This window comes from Styela clava, chromosome 14 (genome assembly GCF_964204865.1).
Source record: "Styela clava chromosome 14, kaStyClav1.hap1.2, whole genome shotgun sequence".
Lineage (NCBI taxonomy): Eukaryota > Metazoa > Chordata > Ascidiacea > Stolidobranchia > Styelidae > Styela > Styela clava.
In genome coordinates this window covers 15,137,053-15,152,599 of record NC_135263.1, presented here as the reverse complement: position 1 = coordinate 15,152,599, position 15,547 = coordinate 15,137,053, and the positions used below count along the sequence as shown (strand labels likewise).

Genomic DNA, 15,547 nt, shown 5'->3' with positions numbered 1-15,547 from the left:
CTGAACATAGTATGTGTGTACCGGTTAGGATTCAGGTTGTGTGACATCTTGGTGCGCATATTTCAGGAGTACCTAAAAAATTTGAAAAATAATTCTCCCATTATAACATTAGGCTTTTCAAATGCCAGGTTCCTATTATTAGCCAGCTAAAAACTTTCAACGGATAAGAAAATATTTATTATCCCTAAAGATTAAACATAAAGAATATGCTCAAAACGAAATCAGATATTTCGAAGTACATGGTACCAAAAAAATAAGAAATAATGTATGATTGGATCATACGCAATGGTTTCAATCATCTAGGACACTTCGCACAAAATTTATGGTCCCTCTGAAATATGTTTCATATGACCTGAGTTCTGGTATTTAGGGTTACTCTGTACATTCAATACAACAAAATAGTACTAAAGAGACTTACTGTTTGATTGACATCTGTAAAATTTGAGCAAATGCCTTGAGGTGGTTCTTTTAAGATACGATTCCCCAGCATACAGACACTGTAAATGACAAAAAAATATTAATTTTTTCAAGTCTTGTAAGTCTTTATTAGTCATAAAAACACTCAAGAATGTGTAGAAAATACTTACTCAACAGTAGGTGGTAGGAAAGCACTTTTAAGAACACCGGCGTAGATTGCAACAATAGACAATATGACACAGGCGAGGAAAAGAGATGCAAACTTGTTGACATATTTCACTCCGATGAATACTAACGAGGACATGAGAATGAGAAACACTGTGCCGTACACTCTCATATTGTTGAGAAGATTCGCTTTATACTCAGGTCCAGCAAATGGTTTGAATATTGCCATATCGTTTGCAATATAGGTCTGAAATAAAAAGAAAAATTTTATTCTACATTCCATATATCTCAATCAAAAACCGATGGGCATTTCGGCACCAACAAATTCAAAACTTCCAATAAAAAGTAATTTCCCAAAGGGCCTATGTTGTAACCTGAAACAATTGCAAGCATGGGTAAATTTATGTTACTTCAATAAGTTGATCCGGAAAGAATTTCATCATTTAATCAATAACTTGTCACTTTCTACTTTTCAAGTCTTTCTCCAACATAATTTCGTGTAAACTGGGTTACGGTCAGAGCTGTGGATACTAGGAGAATTCACAATAAACTCCATAGTATTTGAAAACAACTAAAGCTCAGATGCACAATAAAATTAAAAATTTTGACTCCAGCTACCACTTTTAGGAACAAAATTTTGGCCCCCAAAAAAGACACCCAAGATTCTTAAAAACCTATGTTTTAGTAAATAGCAATAGTAATAAAAACGCGACACACTAACTACACAAACTAGCTTGTTGCATTCAATACGAGATAACAACACACAGTCGAGACTTGAAAACAAAATAATTCAAAATCTGAACAATATTGCTACGTACCAGTAGAATTTCGACTGCTCCAAGAATATACATAGAAGAAGCAAAAGTTGTTCCTAGGTAAAATAGTATTCCAACAGCTCCTCCAAATTCAGGACCTAGTGCTCTGGATATCATAAAATATGAACCACCCGCGGGAACGACACCATTCGTGGCGATGGCACTCATTGAAATGGCAGTTAACAGAGTCTAAAAGATAAAAAGAGTACATATAAAATACAGTGAAAATGCTTTATTGAAACTCATTTCTGCTTAAGTTTCTTATCAATATCAGAAAGCTAATTACCCACCACCTTGTGGTCAGGAATAAAAGCTATTCTCCGCAACGAATAGACCAATCAATTTCAAATTATCAGTAGGCCGGCCAAATTTCGTAAGATTATTAGAAATCTAATCAATATCTAAGTATAAATTTATTATTGGTTACAGTGATCATGTGATATGATGTCATACTTGTCAAGGAGACCACTCATGAAATATTGAAAGCAATACGCATTACATCATTTGCCGTGATATTTTCAAGCTTGAAAATTCACAGAAAAAATTGAAATATGGAACAGTACAAAAGTTTTCTAATGTAAAATAAAATGTTCTTTTGTATGATATAAATAATAATAAAACAAAGAAGTTATTGAATCAAACAAAAACATGTTCCATGGCCAAAAGACTAGCATTAATTGCAGCAAAATTGAAGTTAAAAAAATCTAAGCTAAATATCGAGGTAACTAAAACATCAAACTGCAAATCTATATACCAAATAACTCAAAAATTCCAAATTTCTACTTTCTGTAATCTAAAATAATAACGATTCAATACATGAAATGCAGGTAAAGAAAATCTATACTGCCGTAGTGTGTGTACCAGGTTAGGGTAAGCCATAATTTTGTTCCGATTTTCCTTATTTCAGTTCTATTACAAGTTCGGGGACTGTCTGTGTTAGCCAAGTCCCTTTACACAACTTGATGTAAAGTAGGCGAACAAAATTACTTACCTTCATATTGGTACACATATTTCTGGAGTGCCAAAAACGGTATCAAAAACAATGGCTAGCTAGAATAATAATATATATAAAATGCATATATATAAAAATCTCCATTTATTACTTACAGTTGTGCAACAAAGTAGTACAATCATAAAACTCTCCCAAATCCCAGCTAGACCGACGATCCATGTGAGACGAATAAAGAGAATAACACCAAATATATTTTGAACACACGGCAAATATACTCCCATAATAGTACTTAGTTTTGGAGCCTGAAAATGAAAAGAGGAAAAATAAATGAAAATATACAAGTCTAGAAATATTGTTAATTCTCAATAAAAAATGATTGTTATTAAACTGTAATTTGATAAATAAAAAATTTAAATGTATATTATAGCTAGAGCTGGTTCTGGTAATTGTCAAAAACTGACTGCTGAAGATAAGAATTCAGCAATAAAAGGGTGAGTTTCCGATTAGAATATATAGACGATGATGCAACTCTAATTCTACGACTTCAAGAACAAATGTTAACGTTATTCAATAAGCACTCGCTCAATCGCAGGAAATGCAGTATTGCCAAAGTCATTAAATTTGAGAATACTGATAGAACTCCCTCCTGTTTATACCCAACTAATTTATTACTAATTATTATTATTGTTTATTATTGTGATGACTGTTATTTAATTTTGGTTGGCAAAAAAATAAAATCTCTCTCTCCCCCCACAGACCAGAATACCCAGTCTTAATTCAATCCCACCGGTTTCAATTTCTTTGCACCTTCCTCTTCATTTTCATGTTCTTTTGCTCCTTGTGGAAGATTAGTATAGTTTGCCATTGCACTGAGCAAAGTGGCAACACGAGGTCTTTCTTGGAGATCCTCCTGTAAAACAGATTCAATACAGGTGATGAGAGTGAAATATATATACCGGTATATACACAAACAAATTGACCAAAAATGAGCTATTGCGCAATATAGCGGTATGTTCTATTTGCTTTAAATATGTGGCTGAGCAAATAAAACATTAGGTTTTAGTGTATTGGTATCGAAGAATACACATACACACAACAACATTTAGTTTTTCCATGTACACAACGAATTAAAATAGTCTCACAATGCAAAACTTTTTAGTGAGGCGCTTAGAATTTCAAGCTCTTGCATAGTTCTTTAACATCAGTTTGGATAGAAGTTGTAGCAACCAAAGATTTAACGCGGCGACAAGAGAGAAAAACCTTCTGTATTTATATTCATGTGAGCGCCTTTCCAAACATAAACTGTTTATATTCATTACAGTAGAAACAGGTTGTGTGACATTGAACATGTGGTTGATTTTTTTTACCTCATATAGTGCAAAATGGTCGCCTTTGACATCTCCAGATTCTGTGTCAACAAGAACAGATCTCTTTTTTCCACCTGCATCTGAGTATGAAAATGTAGGTATTAGAGGTATTAAATAAATAATGGATAGTTTAATATTAATCATAAAATAACAAAACACTTTTCAAATAAGATTATAAACTATATAATATTGATTAAATAAAGTATGATAACAGTATTGTTGATTAGAAAAATGCGAGATAAAAAGAGATGATTATTATTAAATCTAATGTGCATTCTGGTAACTTCAATTTTTTTTGTCATTGTAAAAATCAGAAGTTACATCCTACAATAAACTGGCAAATAATATAAACCTATCAGAGCAGCGTATAACTAACATATTTGTTCTGTTATTTTATAAATAACAGCATTATATATTCTTTTATATATTTATATACGTATCTTGTTATTTATATATATTCTGTAACATGATTTGAAAAAAATCTTTCATTAACCCTCTTGCTCTTACCCTTGTAGCTAAAATAATAATAAATAAGAAAAATGAATTTCCTATTGAAATCTAAACCAATAATTTATTGCAAAAATAATTTCATTTACAAAGCATGAATATGAAGCAAAAAAAACGTATAAGTTATGACAAAACCGTGTGAAAAGTCTCAACTTCGGTATATACCATTAGCATACATCAAGTATAATTTTGATATAAGGTCAATGCATATTTAAAAACACGATTATTTATTATTATTGTGCTTCACTACAGAAAGCTTGTTTGCGAAGTGAAGTCAATAGCAAAATATCCTTATATAGCAATTTATAATAAAATAGTAGTACAAAAATACATTTTGTTCAATATTAGTAGTACAGAATTTAAACCATAAGATTTCATATCAAACAATTAATTCTCGCTTCGACATTTTGCAGATAAAAACATCTTCAATGCTTTACATTACAAGGTCAGTATAAACTTACTCAGTGACAAGCGCTTCGAGAGTCGATGGAGAGAATGCTTAGAAAAAGATGCTTTCTTGAAAGGCTTCTCTTTCTCATTTTCTACTATTTTGGAAGCCATACAATCTTTATCAATTTCACTAGTCATATTTTATTATCTTGTAATAGTAATCATTAGTACACAAATCTTTTCTATCGATTTAACAACCTTAAGCTCAGGAGTCAAAAATTGGAAACTTCTATATTCCTATGATCAAATGATTGCGTTCTGAAACTTTCACACAGTTGTTCAATGTTAATACTGTCAACATCAAGTATACCATCAAATTCTTAAATGGAGTAGAACAGTGATTGTTGACCTATTTATCTACCTGCTTGCACCTAAGAGTTTCCATTCAATAGATAAAAAATCTTTTCAGACTTCAAGCAATGGATGTTATATTTTAAGAAGACGTAAACAAAGACTAAGGCTGGCACTTTAATTTAATAACTCAGCTTTGTATTAATGAATAGGCACACTTCATAGATCATTTAAAATGTTATACAGCTGTTATTGGTCATGTACTCTCCAGATTATTTTCAAACTTCCACTTCCAAAAAAAGTGTCAAGGAATATAAAACAATCAATATACAATAAATAAAAAAGCCTATAAAAATGTTCATGATCCACTGAAACACTGATAATGTTACATCAAAATTTATTAGTTTAACTTATATTTATATTAGGTTGAATAAGGATAGTCTGTCTCACTTTTAAGATTGTAGTAAGACTACCTCACGATCCTATTCGATCTAATATCTCATACGCCCTAACTTAACTTGACAACACACCTGCAGACGCGAAAGTATAGTGAGGGGTCGACAAAGTGTTGTGAACTAATCATCGAACTTGACGCAATGAGCGGTATTTTGTTCCAACTCATTGCACAATGCGCAAATTAATTAAAGCCACCAATCAATTCCGACTGCGGTAAATCGATTTTCATCAAATCTGAGATAAAGTAGGCTTGACCACAAACGACCCCCTGAGTATTTAATTAAATCAAACTGTGAAACTTCTCGATAATACACATTGATACGCCGTCGTTCAATTCGAGATTTCCCTTTATCGCACCAAAAAAAAAACGGGTATAAGAAGTTATAACCGGCCTATATGATAAGGTAATATCGAGTTTATTTGAAAATCCCGTTAGCGTGTTATTGGGAATATTTACTAATCTTTTACGTCTAATTAAAACGCAATAGTTTTAATCGGCTATTGCTAAAAAACAATAAATTTTACTCCCAATGAAATTATGTTAGTGAATCGATTCACTTTAAAAAGTAATTTTAAATGTTTCATGTAAAATAATTAATTATTATTTTAAGATTGATGGCGCTTTTGGGACGGTAAATCAAAGTACAACAATTCCCAAGTTGGTAATTACATTCGAAGCTATTTGTACACACATTTGTATTCAATTACTCCTGATAAGGAAGATTTGAACGACCAATCGGAAATGATATCGACAAATTGCCGCAAACTTATTTGCGCTATCGGCCAAAAATTAATTTTCTGTGTCGGGATATTTTAGTCAATGCCGGTCAGAAAAGCATAATATGCCTTTTTTCAAATTGGAACCGAAGGAAATAAAATATAGAAATGTTTAGTGGAGAAACGTTTTCGTGTTTCGTGAAGGACAGTTCAGTGTAGTTCTGGGAAGTGTTTCGCACGAGAAATGCTTCCGTAATAGATACCGAATGAAGCTAAGAAATGTGAAAGCAAAGAGCACGCCAAGGTATTGTAGTTTTTCTAGAAACGAGACATAAATCTATGAAAAAATTATCTTCATTCGTCTTTTTTTTATCCCAACCAGGGCGACGAAATTACACTAAACCTGTGAATTTATGTTGCACAATCATGAATGATTCAGTTGAATAAAAATAATCTGGATTTTATCACAGTGTACGAATTCGGGAACGAATAAATTAGCAAAAGGGCGACCTCGCAAAGCCGTAGTTAAGGACAAGGTATAGCATTTTTTGGCATAGCGTATCGAAAAATCACTTGCACATTGTCAAAGGCAGGCAATACTTCTTTGAGCAATTCATGGTATACGGCTACGCCATTACCCGATCAACATAAAGCGATGAAGAAAAATAATAATTACGTATAAAGCTCTGGAGACAAATATAATAAGCGGTCGAAATATTGACCGTTGGTTCGTTTAATCACAGAACGATATCCCGAAAAACAACAGATTCGACTTGGGTAACAAAATTTCAATCTAACAAAACAATGTCAGCGATAAGCAAAATATCTTTCGGAAACGGCGCTATCCGCATCAATTACACATTTTATTATTTGCGCTATCGATTGGATTTCTGTGAGACTAGCTGATTATCCATTTTCTTTGCTTTTCGACTGATGGATCCATATGCATATAATGTAAGTATGCTTTAGCATAAGTGAAAATATCTATTTAAGTACCGGTAATTGAAGAGTCTTGCTGCCCGCCAACACAAATATATTTCTGTAACAATTCGCCTGACCACGGTCAAGACTTTCTCAGACATACATAACTCAATGAGCAAGTCGGACCTGGGTCAGACAAAACGTTACAGACATATTTTTGTGTTAGTGTGCAGCAAGACGTCAATCACTTAGAGAATTCTATTATTTGTAGCAAACTTGAGCTCAAAGCTCGTATTTGCGGATATGCACCATTTTAACGAACATTTTTTAATTTTTTTAAATACGAGTTGAGCCAAGCGTTAAAGCAGTGTTTCCCAACCCGAGTCCGCTGTCTCAAATGAGTCCGCGGAGCGTTTGAATGAGTCCGCAACGAGTCAGAAATTCAATGCGGGTCGCAAACGTTTTCGCGAAACTTAACTATAAGCCAGGCTACGATTAGATAGATAGTTTATATCGATTTGAGTTAGACTTTACATAAAACGCAAGTTTATTCACATAAAAATAATCGAGTCAATAATTTCTGGTTACTGTTTAGGCCTGGGCATATATTCGAATATTCAACTATTAGAATAGCAATTTGCTCATTACATTTAATGGTCCGCGACCGATTAAAAACGCTTTTTTAGACATTACGAATCGCAAAATTTCGGGTGCTACCGTAGTATATGTATTCTAGGGCATTTCCCCTTATGATACTTTGCTTTACTGCCCCCACTTTGGTACGTACAGTACTGGAGCGCCGTAAGTGTTGTACGAACAGCTCAGATTTGTCGAATTCACAAAAATACGAATCAAAACAAAATATAATCGGGCACCTTACCACGCATTTTACCAAACGCATTTCATGATATTTTCCGAGTAGTATTGCTTTTACTTTGTCAACACAACCGCAGATTAAAATGATCACAATTGAATCAATAATAAGGCAAGACGGTGAATATGTATTTTGATTTACTAATAAACTTCAATTATATTTTAAATAGGTACTAAATCAACCTGTACTTTCTGGAAATTTATATACTAGATAATAGGATTTTTCTAACGGCGATAACAAATTCGCGAGATCGCAAAACATATGTATCAAAACTAAATATAATCGGGCAATATATTGTAATATTATATTATGTTTGCTGATTGCTGTGGCATTTTAAAGAAGTAATGCTTTCATCTTGTCGTAAGTGGACGCAACCGCGAGTTACCATGAACACAATTAAATTAAAATAAAAAGACATTTTAAATTCTCGTCGTTGTCATGGATTGAATATTGTGCAACAGAAAAGTCGGCTTTTTTAATCAACGAACGCGTAATTGCAGCGAATTTTCGATTTTGAAATTCGTTAAAATTCTGTTGTGTTTGGTTTTATTACTTCTTCACACAGAGTACGGTTGCAATAAACGCATCTTGAGTCCGCAAAGGTTTTCGTTGGTGAGAAAATAGTCCGCGACCAAAAAAGGTTGGGAAACGCTGGGTTAAAGGAAGAGGAAATAATACTTCATATTTGTCTCGGTCGGCAATCTATCTCTATCTAGAAACCCGAAACTAACTACGAAAAGCAGAACTACATCGCTACTTTTTGGCAGCACGAAAATCTTTCAATTCCAGCATATTCTACATCTACGCATTGTATTGCAGCAGATGGAAGTGGGTAAGCATAGGGTTTATTCCAATGCATATAACCCGATAGGCTACTTTCCTGGAAAGGTCGGATACGGAACGACACTTTCTTAATTGTTGATTTACCGAATCCCAATACCTTTGGTGTTTCGGGTTCATATTTAACACTTCGCTTCAAAATTCACTGATAATTCCAGCAACGTGCCATCAACTTGCACCTAAGAATATTCAGCACTCCACATATTCACAGCAATGATTCATCGGCGTATCTCAATGCTGTTTCATGAAGATCTGATGATCTGTAAGCTATGTTTTCATGAAGCTGATAGCGATTCTACGCAGCTGTACACGCACTATATGGAACTACCGCCTTTCTTTCTACATCATACCTACTAAACTTGATTTTTCCCCAAGTTGTGATGTCGTGGAAGTAAAACGACCGTAAATGGCCGGTGATGACATAGCACGTGTATCTGTATTAAGCAAGAATACATTACAAACTAGAAAATTAGGATAAAAATATACCAATTAATATGGATCTTTCCTCGTCTTTTTTCTTCACCCAAGAAACAGAGAATCCTAGAGATGAAAACATGGAATGTAAGTCTATCACCGTTTGGCAACAAAAACAATCATTATTGACGTCAAAAAGCAGTCGCCGCCATGAATCAAATATTTCAAAACAGAAAGTAAGCATTTTCCATGTAAAAAGATTTCCAGCTTAATTACCATGAAAGTTAAAAATTTTCCCATTGGTAGGTCGGTGCATACAACTATATCGGATATGGTTTATATTTCCAATGGAACTAAATTCCTAGATCTATTACTACAGTACAACTACAAATTAAAATCTTACGGTTAGCAGCTTTTCTTGGCAAAGACGTAACTTTAGATCCCAGGTCTTCATATCCTTTTTTTCCAGTAGACATCATATTGCCAAATAAATCCGCAGCCATAGCACAAAAAATTTAAACTTTTTCTTTCAACTATTCCCGATCCCTATTATATTCCAGGCTTGGTCATAAGTTAAGGAAAAAATAGCACGTAGTCCATACAATCATGTTTACAAATAGTCTTTCTTTCGATTGGACCTTTTTTAGTTCAGAATCATGTAGCAAATTCCGCGTGTTGTATAGTGTATTTTGTGTTATATCACGACCGTAACTAGGTATGCTGTTCAAATATAGCGTATATTAATTAGTATATAGAAAACTTCCACCTTAAACCTCATAAAATTGAATTCACCTATTCATTCTGGCAATAATACCAACAACAAGTCTCAGATAGTAGTTTTATTATTGAACTAAAACCTTCATTCTTCATATGGAACACGCATCTGTTCTTCTCGCTTTCCTGAGACTTTATGATCATCATAGGTTTCTTTGTAATTTCAGAATTAGCAGTAGATAATTTACAAATATGCCCGGAGGCGGTATGTCGTTCCAAAACTAGTTCCAAACAGCTCGCGCCTATATTTATATTTAGCGGACACCGTTTTGGGAAACAATAGTTAATGAATTACAGCTTACATCTGAAGTAGTCGTATCCGCCCACCGTATGTTACCCAACTATGGGAAGGCTTAAATCTAGAGAGTTATAACACTAGCCGTTGAGCGAGTTTTCAGTTTTCGCAAACGAACTTCGTCTAACTCTAAAGTGCTACTTACACGTCTAGGTACATGTTGCTTTCGCCCGCATAAAACAGTCGAGTACACAAAACATCGCTATATTCGAGCCTGTGACATGGTCGACTACCCTAAAAATCGATATCCTGACGTGACGGATTTGATATTAAAATTCTGACGTATAACATTTACACGGGATTTTCGAATTACAAATAGCCAACTAGCAAGTTTATTTTACACTATATAGCCGGATGAAGAAAGTGGTAATAGGCGGTTGTAACCATCAACTAACTTGAATCCACAGATTGAAAAAATTTTTTAGCTAATATCAATCAAGTATATAATGTCATTCGTTATACACACATAATGTAATTCAAAGAATAAAAAGCAGAACGATTATCTTGTAGATTTTCTTGAATGGTTAACTATAATATTCTAATTACTGAATCCAGTTTTTTTTTAACAAAGAACACTCATCTCGCCTATGGTCTTGAAAACTACCACATCACAGCTAAACGAAAATTGAAGCACTAAGCTTACGCAAACAAGTAACCGCGCTAAGCCGAAGTCTTTTCATTGTCGATACAGTGACAAATATGTCATGCATATATACACAACAAATTGGTGTTCGCTGGTGACGTAGTACTTTTAAATATGACTGATAGTCTGCCAATTCGTCATTTCGAGTGCAGTTAAGTTCGGGACGATTTTGAAAACGATAATCGAAACACTAGAAAACGTTTTATGAGACTGCTGAAACGCACTGAAAATGACTTCGTGCGTGTGAATGGTCATTACCATTTAACGTACATGGTAACATCTAATTTTGTTGATGCAAACACAAAAATTCCAAAACTATTTGCCATTACTATAACTTATAATACATTCGGGTGAAATCGCAAAAATCCCCGACTTACCAACTATTGCCACCTATTAATACCACTAAAGCAGTGCTCGATTATTAAAAACTACACCGCGTTTTCTTAAACGCTTTTCAATAATGCTACCTACAGCACGAAAAACCCAAATGATGGCATTCTAGTCAGCTTCCCTCAGGCGAAATAACAAAATAACGATACTTCGCCATGAAAAAAGTTGCAAAATGTCTATTTTTTTCTAGTATACTAAAGAATAGTTCTTTCAAAATAGGCATCAAAACACATTGCGTTGTTTTGAGAATACAGATACTCTGTAGGTTGCATCAGAGAAACTAAGCTACATATAAAAGCCACTCGCTGATATTAATACATATAAGGCATACTTTACAGGCGAACAGACGCTACTAAAACGGAAATTGTTTTGAAGAATCAACCGAGTACAAAGCTTCATTTAGCCTAACTAAATATGGACGGATCGATCAGCTTTAAAAACCAGACTTAAAGCTATGCCAAAGCGACATATTCTATGAGGCACAGCTCTACGATGGATGGTTGATCTACGTCTCTCCACCATATCCATACCCTCTATGACGACGACACGGGCTGGTGAGCACGGATATAACTTACAATTAGTCGAGACCAAACCAGACAGTGTCTCATTCAGCGATCGATGGACGTATTGGATCAGCTGAAAGGTTTGCCGGCTTAGTCAAGCCAGCAGCCAATCGTTGTCGTCAAGGAATGTTTGAATAACAGAATGCATTGCAAAATACTCTTATTATAAAACAATAATGCTAGTCATTAGTCAACATTTATCAATTGTACATTTTCTGTAATGTGATGTGCCATGTTCTCAAATAAAATAATATAACCATTAAACTGAAGATGGTAACAGTTAATCTGATATGAGTATTGTTTTTCTTGCTCAGACACATATAAGAAGAAATATACAATAAAGAGAATTGTGTTTTGATAAGACTACACCTAATAAAGAAATGGCAGATGAATTTTTGCTGAAACTCGTTATTTCCAAGTTTGACAAAGATGGTATCAATACATAAGATATGAGAAGTATTGTTTTTTTTTTGCTTGATTGGACACAAATAAAAAAAAATACACAATAACGAGCAATTGCGTATTTGAGAAGGCTATCCTGTATTAGAAAATGGCAGTTGAAATTTAGCTGAACTATAGTCTCAAGTTTGACAATAAAAAGTATTGTTATGTAAATGTCAGGAACCCATAATATTATAGTCAATAATGACAAAGTAGGACAAATTATAAAGAATTACAGTATATATAGCATATGATATCAATCCTAATGTAATTATATGTATAATGGCAAATGTGTGTCTAACTTTAATTCAAACAAGGCGGTCATTGAATAGAACTTCACACAAGTTCCTATGATGGAAATGAAAAAAATATACCAGTTAAATTTTTAAACTTACCTTCATTATTAGTGGCTTCATTTTCCTCCTTGTTTGGTGGTATTAGAACTACAGTCGGTGGGGCTGAGTCTATTAGTAGAGATCTGAAAGTCATTTAATAAGTGGAAAAATTAATAATCATTATATACTGGCATTCACTATTGCATCAGCATTTGGAAATTAGTAGAACAAACAAATGTACTGACAAAATGTATTTTCAGTGATATTACAATAAAATAACATGTAAAAAAAATTGAACATTTGATTACTAAAAGGTCATAGGGTCACATACTTGACAAACTTGCAGTGAAAACAAATAAGTCATTCTTGAAAAATGACATAGAAGTCAAAGTATAATGATATTTTATCAATATAAAAGGGTCAATAAATTCACAAATAATAATATAGACTCTGACGAAACTTAAAGGATATGAGCAAGCTGCATATCTCATGAATCATTCTATGCTCATACCATTAATTCCTTCATGATCAAAAATTTCACTAATGCTCAGTAATGCATGTATCAATATTTATTTTAAATTTGACATGATTTAATATCTGTACGTTCTCTGAACCCGAAAATATGGAGGATTGACTCAAATAATTCCACAAATAACAAACTGAACCCTTGAACTTTAAAACATTATCATATAACGTAATAAATGTCAATGACCAGATCAGTATTTCAGCTGGAACATTTTTGCTGGAAACCAGTCTTAAAAAGATATTTAGAGCCTGTACTTTGTTGAGGTGTTTCTGAAATTCCAATAATTTTAGAACATTCTCAATGTCTGAATCTAAACTAATCATTCCCAGAATATCACACTTCATTACTGGAAATCTTTAAATAAAGTTCACTTCGAAAGTTAACAATTTTTAAACATTTTTACACCAAAATAATATTTAATAAATGCTGTTTTTGAATTCACAGAAAAAAACAAGCAAATTAGTAGTTGATTATTCCAAAATATCAAAAGATTCTTATAATTCACCTCGATCATAATGTGTTGATTCAATCATAGTATACATTAAGTCACACATACTTTTTATTTTTGTCTCTGATAAAAATTGAGTCAATTTAAAAAAAACATAAGCCCAACATAAATCCATTATATATCAGTATAAAGCAAAATATCCTTAGGTTCAATTAATATTAGCTAGGTAGGCTGATATTCATACACAATAATCTCATATACACACAGACCAAAGATCCCATACCCCCCCCCCCCTCCCCTTGATTATGGATATTCAATAGCAATCATAGGCTAAAACTGTAACACAGTACTGCATACTAACTTTTCTCCGGGCTCCTTTTCTTGCTTTGCATTTTCAGGCTGAGCACCTTGTTGATCACTCTCTTCCTCTGTCTTTGTCACTGTGAATCTGACAGTAGACATGGTGAGGAACAAATGTGAATGTCTTTAATGAAAATCAGAGCACCTATTCCCTTTATTATGCCGCCAAAGAGTATGCTTAATATTATCAAATTTTGACAAAAAAATAAGATACTGTAGTTTCACTTATGTATGACAATATGTATATATATATCAGTCTGTTAAAATGAAAAATTGAACATTTAAAATTCAATTAGATATAGCAGTATAGGCAACTAATTTTTCAGAGTTATAATATGCTTGAAAATATCACTAACATAGCAGTACAGTCGTCTATTGATAACACTTTACAATAAAAACAAATTAAGTTACGTGTAGCTGCATATTTGGTTTCAAAATTGAACTTTAAGAACAGGAATGCATTTTCACTTTTCTTCCACAACTAGTTATATAAGCACTCCAAAATTACATTTGTAAATATTAAATCAAAATATATTTTGAAACAGAATTAACAATCTTTGGCTAACATAATTCTAAAATCTTTTAGCTTCCTTGTCCTGAATACTTTGCCTCAAATTTTGTTTCAGATTTGAATAAAACTTATATACTATTTTCTCTCTGACTGTGATTCCTACTATTATATAACTAGGTGAGTCACATATCAGCATATACTGCATATGAATAAAAAAAATACAACTAACCATCAAAAATAGCCAACATCGTTAGATTTCTAGAAAACAAAATATTATCCTGATTTCTGACAGCCTGATGCTAATCTGTATATTTTCATACATTTTGATGCTTCAAATTCTGAATTTGCATGACTTGTGTCTGCAGAGAATACAAACACATGAAACATGGTCTATTCAGACTGTCAGTAGGCTATTCAGCTAACAGAGCAAACCAGGTGCTCCTATTCCAGTATTCAGATACAAAGAAAGGTGATAATTAGGTGAAAGGTAAACTGTAACGAAGAACTTCAGAAAGGTGAGAATTTCTGTATATAGTAGATCAGATATCTGGATACTGGTGTACCATAGTGCAGTAGTGTGTATTCAACCTTTACTAACCCTTAAACTACAGAACTATGTGACATTAGCACTTAGCACTTGACGCATTCCAACATTTTGACACTATTAGACTAGATAAAAAATCTTCTATTCTGACGATCTACTGACGGCACCGTACTGTTGTTCTGTTTCACATTATATTGCGAGCTACAATGAGTAAATTAAACTATCGATATATCCGCCCACACGATTACAAACCAGCCACAGAAGTATGATATTCATTTGTGACTAAAAAAACACGACTTGTTTTGAATTAAAATCTAGCCCCAGGCTAATTACCTCCCGGTGACATTGGCAACCGTATAGCCTACCGGTATATCTTTTTTCGTTTCGAAAACGCAGAACTAATAACTTACGAACTGAATTTGAAATTACGATAAAACGAAAATCCCAAACAGGTCCACAAATGTACCGGTACAGGTAACTACAGAACTTTCAATTGTCACAATATGCAAACTTAAATATACTTGGGCTAAG

The 15,547-nt window shown here is 33.3% G+C and overlaps 1 protein-coding gene across 5 annotated transcripts in view; it reads right to left on the bottom strand.

Moving 5' to 3' along the window:
- LOC120341479 (solute carrier family 12 member 4-like) overlaps window positions 1-14,214 on the bottom strand; it is a 29,593-nt gene extending 15,379 nt beyond the window's left edge. For 2 of the 5 annotated variants that reach the window (XM_039409991.2, XM_039409994.2), the window contains exons 1-8: window positions 13,963-14,214; window positions 12,688-12,770; window positions 3,717-3,796; window positions 3,137-3,259; window positions 2,505-2,651; window positions 1,401-1,586; window positions 588-829; window positions 419-497 (exon numbers count right to left, since the gene is read on the bottom strand). In XM_039409991.2, the coding sequence (XP_039265925.2) occupies window positions 419-497; window positions 588-829; window positions 1,401-1,586; window positions 2,505-2,651; window positions 3,137-3,259; window positions 3,717-3,796; window positions 12,688-12,770; window positions 13,963-14,063 (1,041 nt within the window). In that variant the 5' untranslated portion in view covers window positions 14,064-14,214. Of the gene's footprint in view, window positions 1-418; window positions 498-587; window positions 830-1,400; window positions 1,587-2,504; window positions 2,652-3,136; window positions 3,260-3,716; window positions 3,797-4,684; window positions 5,405-9,122; window positions 9,207-9,258; window positions 9,313-9,589; window positions 11,960-12,687; window positions 12,771-13,962 lie in introns of those variants that run through there. The other 3 variants (XM_078120068.1, XM_039409992.2, XM_039409993.2) reach the window with 3 other exon arrangements.
- Between the last annotated feature and the right edge of the window lie 1,333 nt (window positions 14,215-15,547).